This window comes from Schistocerca nitens, chromosome 7 (genome assembly GCF_023898315.1).
Source record: "Schistocerca nitens isolate TAMUIC-IGC-003100 chromosome 7, iqSchNite1.1, whole genome shotgun sequence".
Classification (NCBI taxonomy): Eukaryota; Metazoa; Arthropoda; class Insecta; order Orthoptera; family Acrididae; genus Schistocerca; species Schistocerca nitens.
In genome coordinates, this window is record NC_064620.1 from 357428506 (window position 1) to 357449321 (window position 20816).

Genomic DNA, 20816 nt, shown 5'->3' on the forward strand with positions numbered 1-20816 from the left:
TAGTCTGTATCAAGCAGGCTTAACAGCACACGTGTAACAAATTCAGAGACTTGGTGCACAAATATTATAACACATCCGGACAAACAATACAGAAATGTAAAGTCTCTAAAATTGGTGTTGTGTACCATCCACGACTCGCTGGAAAGTGGCTTGCAGACTATATATAAACTTGTGGATATTAAAAATCTGTAAACGGCAGTTATGATCACATCATATATGAAAACAATCTTTTATTCCAATACAACAAGTTTATTCTCAACAATTTCAGTCATCACAGCTGTGAGTAATATTCTTACAGAATTAAATAGAAAGATACAGTCCTTCGAGGAAAGTGATTCACGCAGTAGAAACAGTCAGTAGCACATTAACAAATTTAGGGGTCATACTTCAGGCACACATTTATTAATTATGGAGTTCCAAGGAACTTTTACCATTCATGCACTGTATGAGTGTATTCAATAAAACACGTAATATGATTTCATGTTTTCGTGAGCTCAATTCGCAACAGTTTACACACTCTGACTTTCACAAACATCACTGATAAAATTATTTTACAGCTGTACTGCATTGGAATGTGCGCTTCTGCATTTTCATCTGTTTTACTCAGCCTTTGTCTTTGTGTCTTCCCGATAGTGCAGGAAAACTATACTGAAGAGAAATACCCCTCCCATCATTGAGAATGCACTGAAGTAGTAGGGGTATGCGCTTGGTATGAAACGTTCATATTCTGTGTGCTGTAATGGCCTGACAGACACCTGCAAAAGAAGAAAGTTTTTTTAATGTACTCCTCCTGTATCAGGAAAGCAGAAACCAATAGCTTACATTTCAAACTGAAAGGAAATCTGATTTAGTTTGGTGAAAGAGACTACAGATATTTATGTATAACTGTTGTTTCAGTTTTCAAATAAATTTTTTCAGTTTTGGGATTTAGCTGCATCACTGATGATAAAAGGCTGCTGCTCACAGTACAATCAGCTGCTGGCAGGTTACAATTCTGACACTTACTCGCCCTTGTCAGTTCTCATATTATATTACAATTAACAGACTATACATGCATCCATTACAGTCACCTACACTCCAAATACACACAAAATACAGCCCTCAGAAACCAGCGAAGAATTAAACCAATGCACACAAAGGATGAACACCCTTTCCAACAGACTGCTGAACGCACCCCCGCAGGATATCCCAGCCAATTATGCCACGTGACATCCGCATTTTTTAATACACTACAGTATCAACCACCCACATGCAACACAAATACATAGCAGTGACAAGAACAGTTAGTCTTTATTATACCTCATTATTGCATAAATATTCAGCACATTAATGCTGTAAAACTTTACAAATACACATTTTTCATGATTAAAATGTATTAAAGTTAACTATTGTAGTGATTCGAGAATTTCTGTGTAAATTCTAGAACCACACAGCCTTCTACTGTCTCAAATACATGATATTCTGGATATGAGTGTGGGATGGTAGAATCCTACCAACTCCGTGTCACGTGTTTGTGTGTGCAGGTGTAAAATCAGTCGTGGGAAGAAAGCAGACGCGGCGGACAAACGGCACCGACAAGTACCTGTCGAGCAATCCATAGATGTTTTAGCGAGTGTGTAAGGAAGAACCATGGAGTTCATATGCAGCTCTGTGCTTCCTGGGTCACAGACTATTGTTATTAAAACAAAGACAGTTGAAAACTCTTGATGTAACCTTGCTATAGACAAGACTTATTTTCTAATTTATGTTAAGAAAAGTTATGGTATCAAAGACTACTTTCTTTTAACTGTAATTTAATTTGTTTCTGATGTTTGCTTGTACAAGGGACTTACTGGAAGTTATATATTTATGTTGAAAGTGAAAGTTTTATTGTGTATGAAAGTCAAATATATCGTTAATTGATGAAAAGCAAAGTCTGTATGTCTACTTATTTCATAAGTAGAAAGAGTCTAAAAATTCCTGTACCTAGCATTATCTGATGGAGAAGAAGTCGAGGATTTCCAGCAGCCGGATAACCAGTAAAGAAGAGTGGCTGCAAATTCCAAGTAAGTCACCTCGTAAAGAAGTGGAAGGTGGTTTGGGGGAATAAACCAAAATAATCCAGATTCACACACACACACTTTAAGTTGGAAACGTTAGACTATGTATCGCTGCACAGGGACAAGGTGTTAAATACACTAACAGAGTTTAACAGGAAGTCTTGGAGATACGCAACAGAATTTTGTCACATTAACAAGTTGAACTTGTTACAAGATTATGATAAACAGTGTATTTTACCTACAGTAAAGTGGGGATGGAGTGGAAGATGACATAACCCTCAACAGGTAACATTCAGAAATGAATATTTATCCCAGGATTCACAAACACATACTAGTTTCTTCAAGGGCACAAAAGTGAGGTTTCCTGGCGAACACTGGAACCGTGAGGTGTGAGGCGTGAGGGGTGGGCTGAGTTGTGAGAGGTGAGAGTTGGAGAGGAGCACAGAGATGTTTAGGTTGACAGTTCTGGAAGCTACGAGTATGATTTTCTACTTCCATGTGTTTCTATCAATAATACTAAGAACTGCTCCTGAAGGTAAACACTGAAAACCTCTCTGTGTTTTTAACACATTACTCAGCTCAGTTTTCAACTTTTCCATTTGTGTACCACGTGATACAACATTAAAGTTCTATAACTGCACATGCATGCTTAAGTTTTATTACAGAATTAATCCTGATGTGACTGTTAAACATGATGTCTAAATTACTCTAGAACATTAATAAGGAATCAGGGAAAATACTTTTTCCTAATCAGGTTGTTGATTAAAAGATAATTAATGTGCTGATCCCCATTTCTTGCTGCTTTATCAGACTTTATTAACAGATGGTATGGCTCCACAAGACCCATACTGAGGCAGAATGAAATAGTTAATTTAATAATGTTGGAAAACACGGAAGACACTGATGGGCATACAAGGACAGTAAAGATACTATGAGGAAATATCTGTAACTGTCAATGGTTATTCCACTTATTGTAAAGCTATTAACATTCAGCCATAAAGTTCATAGCTTTTAACAAGATTACTTTTTGTCTCTCAGGTAGACACTGAAAAATCACTATATTATATTTAGCTGATTGTATGATGAGGTTTTTTCCCAAATTTTGTCATTCGAAAAATACAGGATTATCTCACATTCCCTGATTAAACTATTGCTGCTAAGGTTAATGTTTTTATGTTTTGTAATAGATAGATTAATTTAAGGGCCACTCTTCATATACATTTGAAGCTTTGGCAATTGAAGTCACATGCAGATGTATTTTGAACAATTAAGAACAGTTTTCAGGGAGGGAGGGGGGGAGGGACAGTGACGCCAGCTTGGCTGAGAACTAGGATGAATGTGCATATAAATGTGGTGAGAGAGCAGTGAATTTATGTGCTGCCCACCATGGGAATGTACATCGCAATATCTTGGCTTTTTATGAACATCTACCAAGCTTAAACTGCAGTTTGCCTGAATCAAATGGCTCTGAGCACTATGGGACTCAACTGCTGTGGTCATAAGTCTTGCCTGAATCCATTTGTAGTAGAAATTGAACTGATGTCAAAACTGGACAAAAACTCAACAACAGTATAATATTTTGCATAAGGTGGTAAAATCCAGATATGGGCCAGAGGTGTACTTACATGTTTCATCCAGAAATGATGTCAATGTTGACTGTGAGGTATGATGGGAACAAAAGGCAGTCTGTCAGTTGATGGTTCTACACATCAACGAGACAGCAGTGTGTAGACATGTTTGCAAGCAAGAGACAAAGGAATATTATTGGTCTCTTGCATTTATATATATGCAAAATCCGCTTTTAAACAGCTGTCTTCTCAGGCCAAACCACAAAAATAGCCTCAGTAATCACAACGTATTTGGATGAAACAACTAAATATTTCTGACAAACAAGATCATAAATTTCATTGCTGTTTGTATGTACAAATATTGTTTGTTCATAATGCCTTGAGCAAGTGCTCAATAGTTCCGGGTGTGCATATGTCGGATGACTTTGGCCTGCTCGTGGTTTGTATCTGGCCACTGCCAACATCATCAATACAATAATACAGTACAACTGGTTTAGACAGTTAGCAAAAATGAAGTAGAGATAAAAATTAATTTAAACAATTTGTTTTTGTTTATTTTATTTCTCCTTGTATTATGAAAATGCAGATAATCAATGAATAACATAAGTTTAGAAACAGGTGTGATGTTAACTTTTTGATATCAATAAAACAGTTTGTAATTTTGATTAGTCAGAGTATCTTATAAATAAGGTTTTCTCATTAAGTCTCCTGAAAGGGAGTTGCCTTATATTCAAGGCCACCTTATGCTTGGGTAAATATGGTACATGTGACACCTCTGGGTACGGAAGGGCGAGACAAAATGTGAAAGCTACAGTCACACCACCACTTCTTCCTCATACCACTTGGTACCAATCCAACTGTTTGTTAAGTTTTGCAGCAGTTTTAATTACTAGCCAGAACAAAGTAATTTATGTTAGGTGCAACTAAAAACTTACTGCCAGAAACTTCATGTGCACACATGTTTCATCAGCTGTGATAGTAGATGAAAGGATAACTAACACCAGAGGAAAAACATTTCTACAACTTCTTTAAGTATTCTTTTTTCCCCAAAAGAGGTGACTAATACAGTTAATAAAAAAAATGATATTCTCCAAGTAATATCAGTTATGGTGCATAAGACTGTTTGGGGTATGAAGGAAGGAGGGGCACTACAAGAGGAGGATATTTAAATTGAAATGGTCAATACTGAAAGCAAGGTAATACAAAATGATCTTGTGAAACTGTTTACAGAATATCTGCAGCAGAAATAATTTGCCAGAATTAGAACACTGCTGTAATTATTCTCCTCCACAAAGAGAGAGAAAGACAAGACAAAAGTAACTGTATTCCTATCAGCCTTCTCTCTATAGTGTACGAGATTCACTTATCCCCCATAGCATAGAAAAAAATATTGTATTTTAATCATCCAGAGAATTGGATCCAGCACAAAACACGATATGCAAGTTGTGAATGAACTACTGCTGCGCCTGAGAAAACTTCTGAATCAATTTTAACAAAATACATATTAACAACTGTTGAAAACCAAAGTGCTGATTCAACCTATGTTAGTATATTTACACACATAAGGGTTACAGCTTCTATTAAACTTCATTCAACAGGGGAAAATTCAGAACTGAAAGAGAATTTGGGCAAGGATTTGCTCCACCACTGATCTTCCTCGAAGATTAAAATGAAAACTGTAACAAAGTTATCAATTGTATTGGAAATGGGAATGAGACTTGGGTGAAGCATGTCAATTGTGAAACAAAAAGGCAGTCGATGGAATGGGGACACACAGATTCTCCCAAGAACCGAGTAAATGTTTGCAAATGCAAACGCTGTCAGCAAGAAAGATCATGACTACCAAGCTTTGGGACTCTAAGGGACTGATTCTCAGTGATTTCCTTGAATGCGGCACAAGAATTAACTCTGAGATGTATCGTCAAACATCACCCAAGCTAAGGCGGGTGATATAAAATAAGCATCAGGGAAAGCAGCACAAACAATGCACATCTACACACAGCCAATCGTACCTGAGAGCTCCTACAGGGTTCTGGATGGGAGGTGTTTGATCATCCATCATACAGCCCGGAATTTAGGCCGAGTGACTACCACCTATTCTCAGCAACGAAGACATAGCTTGAGACACAGTGCTTTTATACTGACGCTGGTTGCAAACAGGCAGCAAATTTCTAAAGGGATGGTAATGAAAGTTTATGCCACAGTATGATAAGTGCTTCGGTTTTGGTGGTGGTTATGTAGGAAAACAGCTTAACAGCATACCATTAAAATGTATATAATAAAATTTGGTTTTTCCATACTGTTAATTCTTAATTTCAAACAGTTTGTTACTTTATGGATATCCCTAATATTCATAACAGGTTTGGGTCATTAAAGTTTGAAGTGTATCACAGGCACATGTACACCAGTTATTAAATCTACCAAAATTATTTCATGATAAAGACAGAAAAATAAAACTGTAGTTTAATACAGTGCTCACTGCATTTTTCACTGGCCATGTATCATTGGCGACAGATTATTGATCTACAAAGTAAATACTGCCATCAGCTATCTACCATTTATCATGAGGAGATGGATAGTGACATATTAATCACTGGTTTAGAGAAGGCGGGAGGGGCTGTGTCACTGTCGTGGATGACCCCAGTTACTCTAAGGCAAAAATTGCTAATTCAAACTCAAGAAAGGAAGAAACAGCGAAGAGGTTGGAAGAGAACATTAATTCAGTTTCTGGCTGCCATACAGTCAGTTAAATGGCACAAGTACCTTAACAATCACTTTGAATTTTACAACTTATCCACAGAAACTGGTTGTAAGATGTCAGTGCAACCCCCCTTAACACTACTTTAACATAAGTAACAATTAACCATGTCACTTTGGAAGAGCAGATTAATTATGTATGACAAATTGAAATTTATGAGATGAATTCTTTCAGAAGACACATGACAATCTAGTAGACCACATTATTACTGCTGCAAACAGATGCTCATGTATGAAATACCTGTATACCCTTGGCAGCACACACTCTCTCTCTCTCTCTCTCTCTCTCTCTCTCTCTCTCTCCCTCCCCCCCCCCCCCCCCCCACTCCTACAGTTTCTCAACTCACTGATGAAGAGCCACCAAATGTACAATGCCTGGGCTGGTATGGTTCTTGATTTTATTTTGTGAGAGCAGCAACCTGTTTTTGCACTTTGTACAAAGATTAAAGCTGACGTACTTAAATAATCATTTTATCACCACTGAAATAGATTTGTTCATTGACAGGGATGTGCTTTAATGGTATATTTTGCTATGACATATCACAATTTTCACAAAAATACCAGTTTTAACACTGAAGTTGTGGTTGCTATTTAATTAAAATATTGTTTGGTTACAAAGTTTCTTGGGTTTCACTTTCTCCTCCTCCTGCTTCTTCTTCTTTCCAAGTTTTTAAATTTTCTTTCTTCACTTGCAGATAGTGTTGCAAGATTGGTACGACACACCAAAAGTGTCAGTTCATCGTGCATGGACACCAACATAAGTTTGGGAAACTCCAGAAAAAGGAAGGGGTGAGTTTCTCTCATTGAAAGTAGGCAATGAAAACCTCGTAACACCAGTTTGTTACATTTTGTAGGTAAAGCAAACATGGTGTCTTAAAAAATAACAAAGTGATACAGAAAGCTGCTACACATGGAACTGTATAGTAGAAGTCTAGTTATTGACAGATAAGATAAATCCATGCATTTACAAATCTCTGATTATGGAGTTACTGGAATTATGAGTTTTTCATAATCAGATGGGAGTTATGAGGTTCTTATTGCCTACCATCGATATCCCTTTCTAGCCCATCAGTATCATGGTTTCCTAACACAGCAAACCTTTAGGAAATCTAATGCAAGCACATGCTTAAAACCTCTATTCTTTGAATAACAGTGCATCTTACAGTTCCAAAACCTAAACAATTTGAACTGATGGGAGATTTCTCCATAATGGTCAATAGATTTAGTATCAGAACAGATGTGTTAGCTTCCAATAATAAGAGTCAGACGAGGAACACATGATATGGAAGTAACTATATCATTTAGCAGATATTGTTGTTCAGTGACAGATTTGACAAACAATAAATATAAATTGGCTTCTGTTGGGATAAAAATTATCATATAAGCTAACTCATAAATTTAATTTGGATGAAATGGTGTAGGTTGCTGGAGTTCTGCAGTATTTAACTGCATAAACTAAAAACAGATGGAGTGGACAATACACAACAACAAACTCAAGTGTTAACAGAAAACAATAATTCAAATTAAGATATCAGTTACTTTAAATTGCAATAGATGTTTTTAATACCTGTGTAGTAGAAAAGAGATGTGTCCATCCTATGCGGTTATAGTCAACCTTAAATTGGAAAACCCCATAAACATCAGGTATACGAAACCTGGCTTCATACCGACCACCAGTTCCCCTTTTCAAAGTAGTTCTTACAAATGGATCAATGCGAACAAACTCAAGCTGCACATCATCTGCATCAAATGGTACCCATCTTCCATCCTGTAATTTCTCAATTTCAATTGTATAAACCTGTAACAAGAAGACAAATATATATCTTTGTTAATGAAGTATGAAACTTTGTTTAAAATGAAGAAGTGACTAACATATAGTGCCACTGAGACAATATAGCTTCCTACCATCACAATACAACAAAAATTGCACTGCACTGAAAACTACTTGCAACCAGAAAAATAGGTATATATTGGGGAATCTTTCTACTAACAAAGGGACATTTATCTAACTTTGCTTAGATAATTGATTTAGGTCAGTAAACTATGTAGAGTGCGAAGGCTGTTGGGGTGATATTAAACAGAATTACTAACCTACAAGCAGAGACATAAAGGCCATTTTCCAAAGATACACGAAGACACTAAATATTAGCAATGAAAGTTTTATTCTCTTTTAAACTGAGGTATGCTGGTTGGTTGCTCTGAAGAAAACAGCAAAAAAGTCAACCAAAACCACAATTTCCGAATCAAGTGAATGTGAAACCTGTAATCATTATTATATGAAACAAGCAATTCAGTTAACATGTTTCCAGAATATTTCATGTGATTCTCCTCATCTACTTTTTTTCTTTTATTAACCTTATTTTTACTTAAAAATTACTGGGCCAATGTGTTCTAGCAGCTAACTTTCTATGTGCCTTATCTTTCTCTAATTACCAACTTCCATTCACAATTTTCTCTTTACGCTTTTTGTTTTTATATTCGATTTCTGAAACAGTAGCCTATGGAACAATAAAGCTGGTTGCAGACAAAAATGTTTTCAGTTGTGCAGTCATCATCAACAGCCCATTTGATAAAGTCTTTGAGTGTGGCTGTGTCATGCAAGGCTCCCACCGATGTGTCTACTGACAGAACATCACCATGTCACATGTTTGACACTTCCTGACACAGACACTGGCCAAGATTCATCAGACAGGCTGTAGGTAAGTACTGTACAATCAAAACCAATTATTATTTTGCAAGTTTCTGAATGCATTAAAATTCACTGTTCCAACTGTCATACTGTTGCCCTCATCTAAAATAGCAAACAAGACAAGCCACCAACTGTTCAGAAAACTTAAGATGCAGTATCAATTTCATCCTGATGATGTTCACTGTGTAAAATCTTACAAGTCTATTGTAAAACTGTTTTACATATTCTTATGTAATTATCATCAGCTTATTTATTTGAACCTTTCAATAACTTTCCATCCTAAGAAGCCTTTTAAGCAAGCTACAGGAAACCTTATGATACAGCGATTTGAAATCTGCTCCAAAAATTAGTTCACTTCCTTAAACATTGCATCATCTTGCTTGGCTTTGTTATCACAGGAAATGAGAAAGTTCGTAGAAGAAGGAGTGAGAAGTAAGTAAAAACCATTTTGGGCAAAGTGATTTTGCTTCTATGTCCCATAATTTTTCAGTGAATATATTTTTATAATGTCCTCAGTGAAAGAGAGATGCTCAAATGTTCGGAAAATTTTTTATGATTAGTTACTATTTTGCTGTTTACACAAAAGTTGTGAAATTCTTGTTAAGGTCAGCATGCTACAAGCATCATTGACAGAGCACATGAAGAACTCAAAACTGAAATAAGTTCTTTATTACGGAGAGTGCACAATACAATATTTTCTATTAGTACAGTTTTTTCTATTAGCCAGTTTTGAACTGCATTCTTTCTTTGCTAGTGTACTTAGGACCCTCTGCGATTCCATTTGAATCTCCTCCACTGTGTTAATTCTCGCTCTTTCAACCTTCCACTTTCATCTTGGGGAAGAGAAAGAAGTCCCTCCGAGTTAAGTCTGCCGAGCATGACGTGTGGGGAACAACCGTTATCTTGCTTTTAGCAAAAAATACCTGAATTATGTACACTGCTTGAGGTCACGCATTTGTCATGGTGGAGTATCCGGTGGTTCTGTATGTCGCTTCTGTGGCTGATTTCTGATTTCTCAAACCAAGGCATTGCAGATGCTTTGGATGGTATGCCTACAGTCTGGCAGATTTGGATGCATCATCTTCTGAACATTTTCTGGTGTGATGCCAGTTTATGGCTGACCGTAACAGTTATCATCAATGTTCAGCCTGTTCTGAAAGGCTCATACCTGTCTCACGTCTGTGTCAGTCCCAAAACACTGTATTCAAAAGCTTGCTTCAATGTTTGGTGGATTTCTGCAAAAGTGTATCGAAGTTATGTTTTAAACTTTATATAAACATGTTGCTGCTTCAGGTGAGTGACTACAAAACCGCAAATTGACAGAAACATAACAGTGGAAATATGCTTAGCAACAACTAATCGAGTCACTCAGCTTGCAGCCACTTGCCACACAAAGAAAAGAAGAATCACGCGGAGACATCTAGTGGTATTTTAAAGTACCCTTAACCATTTGGCAAAAAATTCAAATTTCAGGAACTTTTGCATACCAAACTGTAAAAATAGTATTCTGTAACTTAGCTACCACCTATTTTTCAAGAGTTTGTGTAACATGTCAATGTAGTATGTAATGTACTGTACACAATATACTTACAACATTGTCCATGATTGTGTATGCAGGCGGTGGCGAACGTTCTCCTTCACGATGATGAGAGACTGAGCGCACTCTCAGTACACCGCTCTCTCGGAACACCCATGAACTCAAAGCCAGTGCCACTTGCTTGTTTCCTGATACAGAAAACCTCTGTCCACCCTTTAAAATTAAATAACTAAGTAAGCACATGAAGCCTCCCAACAAGAGAGCAGTAACAAATAAATTAGGACAGCAAATGTTTTTATGGTTGTCAATCTAGAAATACAAAAGTAAGACACATGTAGCGGAAAACACTCAACATTATGTGGTCTAAGGGTATCAACACATTACTTACTGTAGCTTTCTGCACAGGTGACGTGAAAGCCTCATCTGAGAAGAAATACAATGAACCTGAGAAGATGACCCTTGCATTGTTCCTTGCCTGTAGGGCAGCAATCAGAAGTGTATTCCGTCCAACAGCATGAGGATACTTAAAGGGAAAAAGAAAAATTTTATTGCAAATAATTGCAAACAAGTAACAAAAAAAGTGAATATTTATGATATTCAGATTGTTAAAAAAGATGTCCTCTGAACTACGATGGATGATTTCAAACTGCTTCTGAATTAAAGACAAAACCTGGACACAGTTACAAACATTTCAATGGTGAAGTGAATTGCATGTGGAGCCAGAGCTGAAAGAGTGGGTGCTGGGGAGCGACTGCCTACATAGATTCATGTGGCAGGTGACCCTGAATGTGCATATGCAGTCATCGTGCAGTTTTACTCTGCCACTGTGCCTCTTCCTAGCGGCCACTGTTGGAGGCATTGGGTGGTGCCTATGTGGTAGTCTGTACAGTAGTGCAGCTGTTAGCTGAGATGATATTACACTTGACGGCAGTTGTCAGTTAGAACACCACCAATTTGTATGAATACTCATCCAGCAGATAACAGCTCATTGAACACCTACATAATTCTCAATAGTTTGTAGCAAATGTGGCAAACACAAATCAAATGCCACTGGTCTCTGGCTCATAAAAAATGAAAGCAATCTTGCCCCCACCCCCAGGCACCTGTTTGTGTCCTGCGTGGAATGTTTCAAAAACATGTCAGAAACAACTGCCCCAATAGCTGACCACAGTGGGAGACATGCTGGATTGTATCAGTTGGTCGTGCCACATCAGTACCATCTGGACATTAATGTAATTTTGTTAGAATCCTCCGACCGAGAATAGTTCCATCAGAAACTGTTAATTACATACACTTTTTGCGACGAACGCATTCTGCATCTCTGTTAAACTTTCAAACATACCTCCTGCTGGGAGCACTTTCCTACAATCGACACCTCTCTGTTTGGTGGTATACAACAAACAAAACATCCCATTTAAAGTCCAAATCACAACTGCAGCTTGACACAAACACGCCATATGCCACCTCACCTTCTTTGTGGTTCACAGCTTGATGCTTTTTCAGCTTCTGGATTTGTCTTCATGGACTCTACCTAGCTGGTCTCAGAATGAATGCAGTTTCAAGAACTGGTTAACCTCTGTAAGGGATACTTGGAGATCTTCTCTTAGGGTTTTGGCAAAGCGGGAAACTTCGTGGTACACATCACCTTAAAATAGCTAGCATGCTCCTGCTTCTTCTGTGCATGGTCCATGCCCATCACATTACACGACACCATCAAAAATGAGCTAGACAGGTTGAAAGCCTTAGATGTCATTGAACTCATATTTGCAACTGAGTAGGCGACACCACAGTTACGATAAAAAAGCCATTTAGAAAACTGTATTTTTTTTGTTATGGTTTTAGGGCACAAAACTGCTACGGTCATTAGTGCCCGGTCTGTGACGTAGGAAAAGGTAAAAAATGAAACTGGAAACCAGCAGCAATGGCAACAAAAAATTGGAGAAACTAAAAACAGAAGGAAAGCTTTAAAAAAGCCACTATAGAAGGGGGTTGGTTGTCCCCAAAAAGAACTTCAAATGACTGACGTCATCTCACTGGCACTAATAAACTCGAGAGCGCGATCGGCTGAGCGCATGTCATCTGCTAAAATGGAAGATACATCAGGCGACAACTGTAGACGGGCACGTAACGGAGTAAAATAGGGGCACTCAAGTAAAAGGTGTCTTACCGTCCACAGCTGAGAGCAGTGGGGACAGAGTGGGGGAGGATCGCCACTTAAAAGATGTCTATGGCTGAAAAGACAGTGCCCTATCCAGAGTCTAGTTAAAATTACCTCCTCCCGACGACATGTTCAGGAGGAAGAGGTCCAAGCACAGGGAAGAGCTTTCACATCCCACAATTTATTATTGGGAAGTGTCGACCAATGTGCGTGCCATAAAAAAGCAACACGATGACATAAAACACTCTGTAGATCGGCGAAGGGAATCATGCGAATAGCTGGCCGAAGAAGAGAGACTGCTGCCTTGGCCGCTATATCGGTCGCCTCATTTCCACAGATACCAACGTGTCCTGGGATCCAGAGGAACGCACAGAGACGCCCCCCAAGTGGAGCAAGTGGAGGTAGTCCTGAATCTGATGGACCAGAGGGTGGACAGGGTAGAGAGCTTGGAGACTGAGGAGAGAGCTGAGAGAATCTGAACAGATAACATACTGTATCCACTGATGGCGACAGATGTATTGGACAGCCTGGAGAACAGCGTAAAGCTCCGCAGTATAAACCGAACACTGGTCAGGAAGCCGAAATCGATTTGGGGTGTCGCCAACAATATAGGCACTCCCAACACCTAACGATGTTTTTGAGCCATCAGTGTAAATAAATGTGGCATCCTTAATTTGTGCGCATAGAGCAGCAAATGCCCGATGATAAACAAGTGAAGGGGTACCATCCTTGGGAAACTGACAAAGGTCACGGAGCAGGCAGGTCTGGGGATGGAACCAAGGCGGTGCTGTACCCCAAGTTGTCAAGAAAGTTTTAGGAAAGCGGAAGGAAAGAGAATGGAGCAGTTGATGGAAGCAGACTCCCGGTGGTAGTAGGGAGGAAGGGCGGCCTGCATACCCTAAATCCAAGGAGGCGTCGAAAAAAATGTCATGGACCGGATTTGCAGGCATGGAAGACTATCCAGATAGCTGTTGACAATTCTGGTCACTGGAATCAATGAAATCCAAAGCAATCTGAAGAGTCCACATCAACTAAAAAAAAAATCTGCATGTAACAGACACAATGGACAGATGACAATCACAAATTTCTCAAGTGTTATTCCCATAAAAAATTTAATTTCATTTTTGCAAGGCGTTCATAATGGCTGAAATAACAAAATATGCTTACATACAAGCAAGAAGGGAAATGTCCAGTGCCAATTGTTAATGACACAAAATGTGCGAATGAACATAAAAATGTAAACCAGAAAGATCTAATGCCATGTGGAGGAAAGGAATCGTGCAATGTCTCACGCTGGTTAAAGATTTCTTTGTGGCGAATAGCAGTCAAGACTTATGTTTAATGCACTGCTATGGTACATGTGAATCCATGGAATGTGGCAATTAAACTAATTTGTGAAGGGAAAAACAATGAGACTACAGGCCAACTGTATAAACGTCACTGACTGGAGATCAATTTTGACCTTACTTTAAATAAGGAACTCTCTTCAGGAACTTGTTCTGTTGGGTAACACTAAATTATGATCAACTGAATGAGATTCAGAGTTGATTTAAATTTGCAAGAAACAGACTTGGTAACTCTGCTAAAATCAGCATTTGATACAATTATCGCACTTCGACTACAGATATTAACTGTGCGTTGTAGATGCATGGTATTCATTACCAAAGGACCCATGTTGAAAGATGGAGGGAAATAAGTAGAAAAACATGTGCTCTTGAAAATTCTTCACAGCCAAAAACAATTAGTGCTGGAAATCATATCGGGCCAGTACAAAGACAACATAGAAGGGGGAAAAAAATATTGTTGTTACCACTGCTAACAAAGAAAAGGTGTGGAAAGGACTTGGCATTATTTTTATTTCAGAGAGCTTGGGACAAATTGTAACTGGATAAGTTTGAAAATATGTAAAGGTTAGAGACAGGAAAATTTCGTGATAACGATACCACGAAAAATAATGCAAAATTAGCAATTTTTAATGAAATATCTTGAAATCGGAGATTTTTATGAACTATTGCAAAATTGGTGATTTTTACAAAATATCAAGAAATTTGTATTCTCATATTTAAAAAAATATGAAATATGAAAGGAGCGGTGTGCTGATTTTTGTACCTGCTAATTATTGGATGTTGAAATTCCATTTGGAAATCGTATTTCAATATTATTATGAATGACTTAAAATGAATGAAAATTTTCCATGTAACTATGATGTGATATCAAACTAGGAGGGGGGGGGGGGAGAGAGAAAAAACAAAACAACTGGAATGAGACAAAAATTATACTGGAAAAGGAAGAAAATCTTAAACTAGAGGAAAACATCAAAATTGACAAAAAAAAATGAACCTGACCAAAAAATAACACCAAATTTGGCAAAAAACCACTGAATTTGCCAAAAATAGTTGGAAAAAATAATAGAATTTGGAAAAAATAACTGGCAAAAAATAAAACCTGAGATGTCAAAAAATAACTCCAGATGTGGAAAAGTGCCCTGAATTTGGTAAAAAAATAATGTCAAGTCAATAAAATGTTTCTGGGTTTGTGACCACATTGTAAATATGTAAAACTACCGATGTTTCGGTCACTGTTGCAAGTGACCTCCTTCAGAGCATTTAGTCAAACAAAAACAACCTCAAGAAGGTCACTTGCAACATTGACCAAAAAGTTGGTACTTTTACATATTGACAATGCAGTCACAAAGACAGAAAAATTTTACTGAATGTGACAATGGCTGTGGAAGCCTACATTTATAAATAACTTTGAAAAACAGCGAAACTCACTAAAATAGCACCAAATTTGGCAAAACAGCAAAATTGGCACAAAAACTCAACTTGCCAAAAATACTGGCAATAGAAATGTTACATCAGATCTGGCAAAAATTAACACCAAATTTGGGTAAAATTAACACCGATATTGGTAATAAAATAAAACAATTTTTCCTGTCCCTAATTATAACATCAAGAAATGACTCAAGGAAGCACTCGCATATGACAATACATAATTTTAAGACATACTCTACAACTGTTCTATTGCAAGTTCATGTAACTAAGTGAGTAATGTAAATTTGAGCAAAAACTGGCTCAAAACTTTTAACCGACGAAATGCATAAGATGGAGGCAGTAATTTCATGAGGTTTACAGTTAGGGAAAGTGGACAGAAACTAACTGCAGTCCTGAAGCCACTGTTTATTCCAACTTCCAACCCCTACACTGATAATGTGAATTTTCATTTGGAAGTAATATAGAGTGGCTTTTATACATTTTAGTAAGCTCAGATTAATATTTGAAATGAATTTGCTGTGTAAAAGGAAGTTTACAATGTCATCTGTTATGTTTTTGTTCATTTCTTGTTCTGACAAAGATTTAAATAACACTGGAGGTTGCAGTTAATTTGCAATGTCAGTAAAAATTGGAGACTAATAATGGCAAACGAAAATTTTTTCAAGAGAATGCTTATATTGTGCTGGTAAGAATGACAGTACAAATTAACTGTGACAGCAATACATAATGTATTTTGAACTAAAAATAATGTAACTGCAGGCAGAAGCAGAACATGCAAGTCAGGATTCTGTTATAAAAGATGTTTCATAACGAACACAACTTTTGAGTGCATAGCATCTGTGAATATGTATGAAATATGATATTACTCAAATTCCCTCCATGACTTTGTAGGCACACACTTATCCTTTCGAAGATGTTTTCAGTAACTTTTGGGTGTTCTTGGACTTTTAGTTTAGAAATTGGATGCTAAATCTTGGCCTTGAGCCCTGGAAGTGACTGGGTTCACTGTTATACATGACAATCCAAATACCGCCCACAGAAAAAAATCACAAGGTGTCACATTACAAGACCTGGTCAGTTCACATCACTGTTACGAGAAATCACCCAGCCAAGGAAAATTTCTCACGACCTGGTCAGTTCACATCACTGTTACGAGAAATCACCCAGCGACGGAAAATTTCTCACACCAAGTCCATTGTTGCATTCAATGTGCGACAGGTGAAGTAAGACATGTCATTCTAGGAATGAAATGTCCCACTTCCCTGCTCTCCATTGGCCGATGAAAGATGTTTGCTAGTTACGGTAGTAGATAGTAGGAAGCATCTCATCCTCGGGGTGAGTTTTATGATCCATGCAGATTGGAGTTGTACCAAACCTGCACTATCCGTAAGGTGGGCTACTAACGACCACTTCTACCTGCTGGATGCGGTTGACTGCTCTTTAGTGCTGCAGGTGAAGTGCATAGAGGGAATGTGGCCTCCGCGATGCCAAAAAAATGCTCACCACCGAACAAATGAAGTTGAAATATATTTATACCAACTTTTATAGTCTTGATGGTCTCCGATAGACATACATTCTAGAATAGATGCAGATGAATATTATGGGCAGTACATCGAGCTAAAACTATCTTGGTGCGTTATTCCAGTGGATACATTGAACAACAGTCTCTTTCAGCATCTTTCAATGCAGAAGGAATAGTCCCACTGAGAACAGCTGATCCATAGTTAAAGGAGCATTGATTAGCAAGACCCTTAGGATGCAAAAGATAGGGAGGAAGACGGTTGATTATTATTTTTTTTTTTTTTTTTTGTGAAATTAAGTGAGAAGATATGTGTTTGCTCAGAGCAATCCATGTTAACAACAGAACGTTTAGCAGTGTACTTGGATTAAAATCAATAAAATATTGAAGAAGAAGTGTCTGTGTCGGTTTCAGCAAGAAAAAGAAGAAACTGTATAAGTGATAGCAAGATGTGAATTGCGATTGTCCGCATCAACAGTCAACCATTACAACACTGTGCCTATTTACGGAATAGCAGACATGAGTCACATACACGTTTGGAGTTGCAACATGGAACAGCTACGTCATGTTTCGAGAAGAGTGCTGGTTTTGTGGCAGAAGCTTAACTCAGCATGCAATCTACGGTGCCACACTGTTACCTGTTGCCTGATGCACCACAGCAGTTTTAGTGTCAGTCCAGTACAGCTAATCTCTGAGATCTAGTTAAGAGGTGATACTGATAAATTGTGTCCAGAGTTATAATTGTTAATAGTAGTGATTTCAGGAGTTTGATTTTAGTAACAGTCTATGCCAGTTACCACGTGTAAAATGGCAACTGGAGCACATAGAGTCTATAATACAGTTCTATTTGTTAAATTAGGGGAGATTCACAAGGTACAAGTGAACAATAATAATAACAAAATTAGAGGAAACCCTTAACGCATAGAAGGAAACATTAAGTAATAAAATAAAGGAAACAATAAATGATGTTATGACACAAAGTACTAGGATTACTACTTTAGAAAATGTCAAATAATTCCAAAGAATTTGACAAACTGAAATGAATGTGCAATGTGACTCAGTATGTAAGGAAGTAGATGATTATCTTAAGAAATCTATTATGATTTAAAAATAATCAATAAAGAAATCTCAGATACTAAGGGAAGAGTAGATATATTTGAACAAGGCAGGGCATTTAATGAAATTCTGAGTCCACATATTACACTGCCTATAGTTTGGAAGAGCATTTGCAGAAATTCGAATAACAAAAAGTACAGGAGAGGATTGATTCCACTAGTATTACTCCCAGTTCTACAGGTGAATCTGCTATTAAACAGCAAGACTTACAGAGATTATGGATAATGTAATGTAAATGATACATAAAATATCTACTCACCAACTGGCAGCAGGGAAACACACAAACAAAATGGTTTAACTTTTACAAGCTTTCAAAGCCAGTGGCCCCTTCTTCTGAAAGAAGAGTTGAAAGGGAAGGAAGAGGGGTGAAAAAAGGACTGGAGAGGTTTCGGGAAAGGGGTACAGTTCAGAAAAGTCACCCAGAATCCTGGGAGAGTTACCGGACGGGATGGGAAGAAAAGAAAGTGTTGGGCACTGCATCAGACGAGATTTGAAAGCCTGAGAGCTTACATGTGGAAGACAGGGTAACATGCAAGACAGATTACTACTAAAACATTGTTAATCCTTCTGCTTCAGCATTTCTTCACAGTAACTACTCCTTTTTTCACTCCATTTTAGTTTTCTACATCTTTCATTTTCTGACCTATTTATTTTTCATTGCTCCCCTCCCAGCCCCCCCCCCCCTTTTACATATCGTGCATGATTTTTTAATCGCAATTTCTGTCTTGCATACTACCCTGTCTTCCACCTTTAAGCTCTCAGGTTTTCAAATCACATCCAGTGCAGTTCCCAACAATTGGTCTTTCCTTCTCATCCCGTCTGGTACGTCTCCCCTGACCCGGGGTTCAGAGTGACTTTTCTGAACTGTACCCTTTTCCCTAAACCTCTTAGTACTTTTCCTTCATCCCTCTTTCTATCCCTTCAACTCATCTGCCAGAAGAAGGAGCCACTGGCTCCAAATGCTTGTAAAGTTAAACACCTTTGTTTTTGTGTTCCCCTGCTGCCACTTGGTGGGCAGATTTTTTATTTATCCTTTTACATTATATTGTCAATGAGAGATTATGGACAGACATACAAAAGACACAACAAGATAAACAGGAAAACTGATGTAGCTAGTGAAAGTAGACCATGCGTGGTTGGAAGAACTACAGTTAGGAATTTGCCAAAAAAATTTCCGAATTTTAAGCCAGATGGGGGACAAGCATCTCATTTACTTTTTATGTGTATTTTCGATACCTTTACCTAAAAACTGGGAAGACCATACAGAATTAGATATCACACCCAAAAAACAATCAGATGAAATATGAGAGACAGTAGAGCTGAGTTCACAAAGAGATGCAGATTTAAGAGTACACAAGTTTAACAGACATGCATATACTCCAGTATTTAATATAGATGAGGTAATTCTAGTTGAAGATCATCATTACAGTTCAAATATCAAGAATGAAACCAGCAGATTTTTCCAAAGACATTGTGGACCACACAAAATAACTGATATTCCACTTCGCAAGGCAGATCCTATAACAGGGCAAGATAAAGACCTGTACAATACAGACATAAACCCCCGGGTGAGCTTGCACTCTTTGCAGGTTCGGTGGAGTGATGTTCACCAGGTACCAAGTTAACTGTTTCATTATTTCTGTGAAACTGTTTCTTCCCTCTTTTTCTACACCATCGCCTTTCTGATATTGTTTACTATCCTATCCCAAAAGCGAGTGAAAGGCTATGACTGTTGGTGCGAAGACAGTGACATACTCTATTAACATATTGCAGTTGCATTCACTGGTAATGTGTTTCTGAAACCATCTTCAAAGTAGTACTGCCCAATTACACCCGCAGCCCATATTTCACACAACACAGTCACTTGTTGTGGATGTAATGGCTTCTCCGTAATTACTTGGGAGGGGGGGGGGGGAGGGTGTCTGTGCTCCAAGTACTGTAATTTAGTTTGTTCCCAAACCCATTCGACAGGAAGTGTGCCTAGTCACTAAGTCATCAAAAACACGCAAACAAGACAGAGAACTTTGTTACCTTCCAGAAAAACTATAGAGTGCACACCATCAAACTACTTTATTCATTCCCTTTCACATATTAATTCTGTCACAAACTTTGTTATTTCTGATTCGTAACCATCAAGTTTGTAATACAACAGACTGATAATATTTTTGATAGCAGGTTTGCTATCTGCATCAACTATAATTGTGTTTTTTTAATGTCTTCCACATGATATCGTACTCTGCTTTACTATATTTAGGGTTGATAAAGAACTCTATCTCAGATCACCATAGAAAATGAACTGTTGTCAAGTTGAAATCTGTGTCGCACAGCTGCACAGGTTTTGCGTGCGTGTGGAGGGGCAGAGTCGCATGCATGCTCTTCTACTCCTTAAACTGTTTACATTCCACCAGAATTACCATAAAGATAAAATTTTGTACTTTATAACAAAATAGTGAAACCCCCAGTGTGCAATATCAACCAAGGCGTCCTCAGAGACGTAAAACAACAGTTGCACAAGGAAGAATACTTTGCACTTACTTGCTTTATGAACTGCATCATGGTTCTTCAGTTTACTTTCTAATTTTTAAATTAGCTGATGTGGATGTATAAGTCTCTGTTAATTTTTTGATCAAGTTAGATTTTTCATATTTGTATAGTGAAA

General features: G+C 37.8%; 1 protein-coding gene across 1 annotated transcript in view; it reads right to left on the reverse strand.

Annotated features, from left to right (window-relative positions):
• Positions 1–228: 228 nt before the first annotated feature.
• LOC126195137 (dolichyl-diphosphooligosaccharide--protein glycosyltransferase 48 kDa subunit) overlaps positions 229–20816 on the reverse strand; it is a 46083-nt gene continuing 25495 nt past the window's right edge. The window contains exons 5-8 of the mRNA XM_049933635.1: positions 10979–11113; positions 10645–10803; positions 7932–8162; positions 229–755 (exon numbers count right to left, since the gene is read on the reverse strand). Of these exons, the coding sequence (XP_049789592.1) occupies positions 600–755; positions 7932–8162; positions 10645–10803; positions 10979–11113 (681 nt within the window). The 3' untranslated portion in view covers positions 229–599. The remainder of the gene's footprint in view (positions 756–7931; positions 8163–10644; positions 10804–10978; positions 11114–20816) is intronic.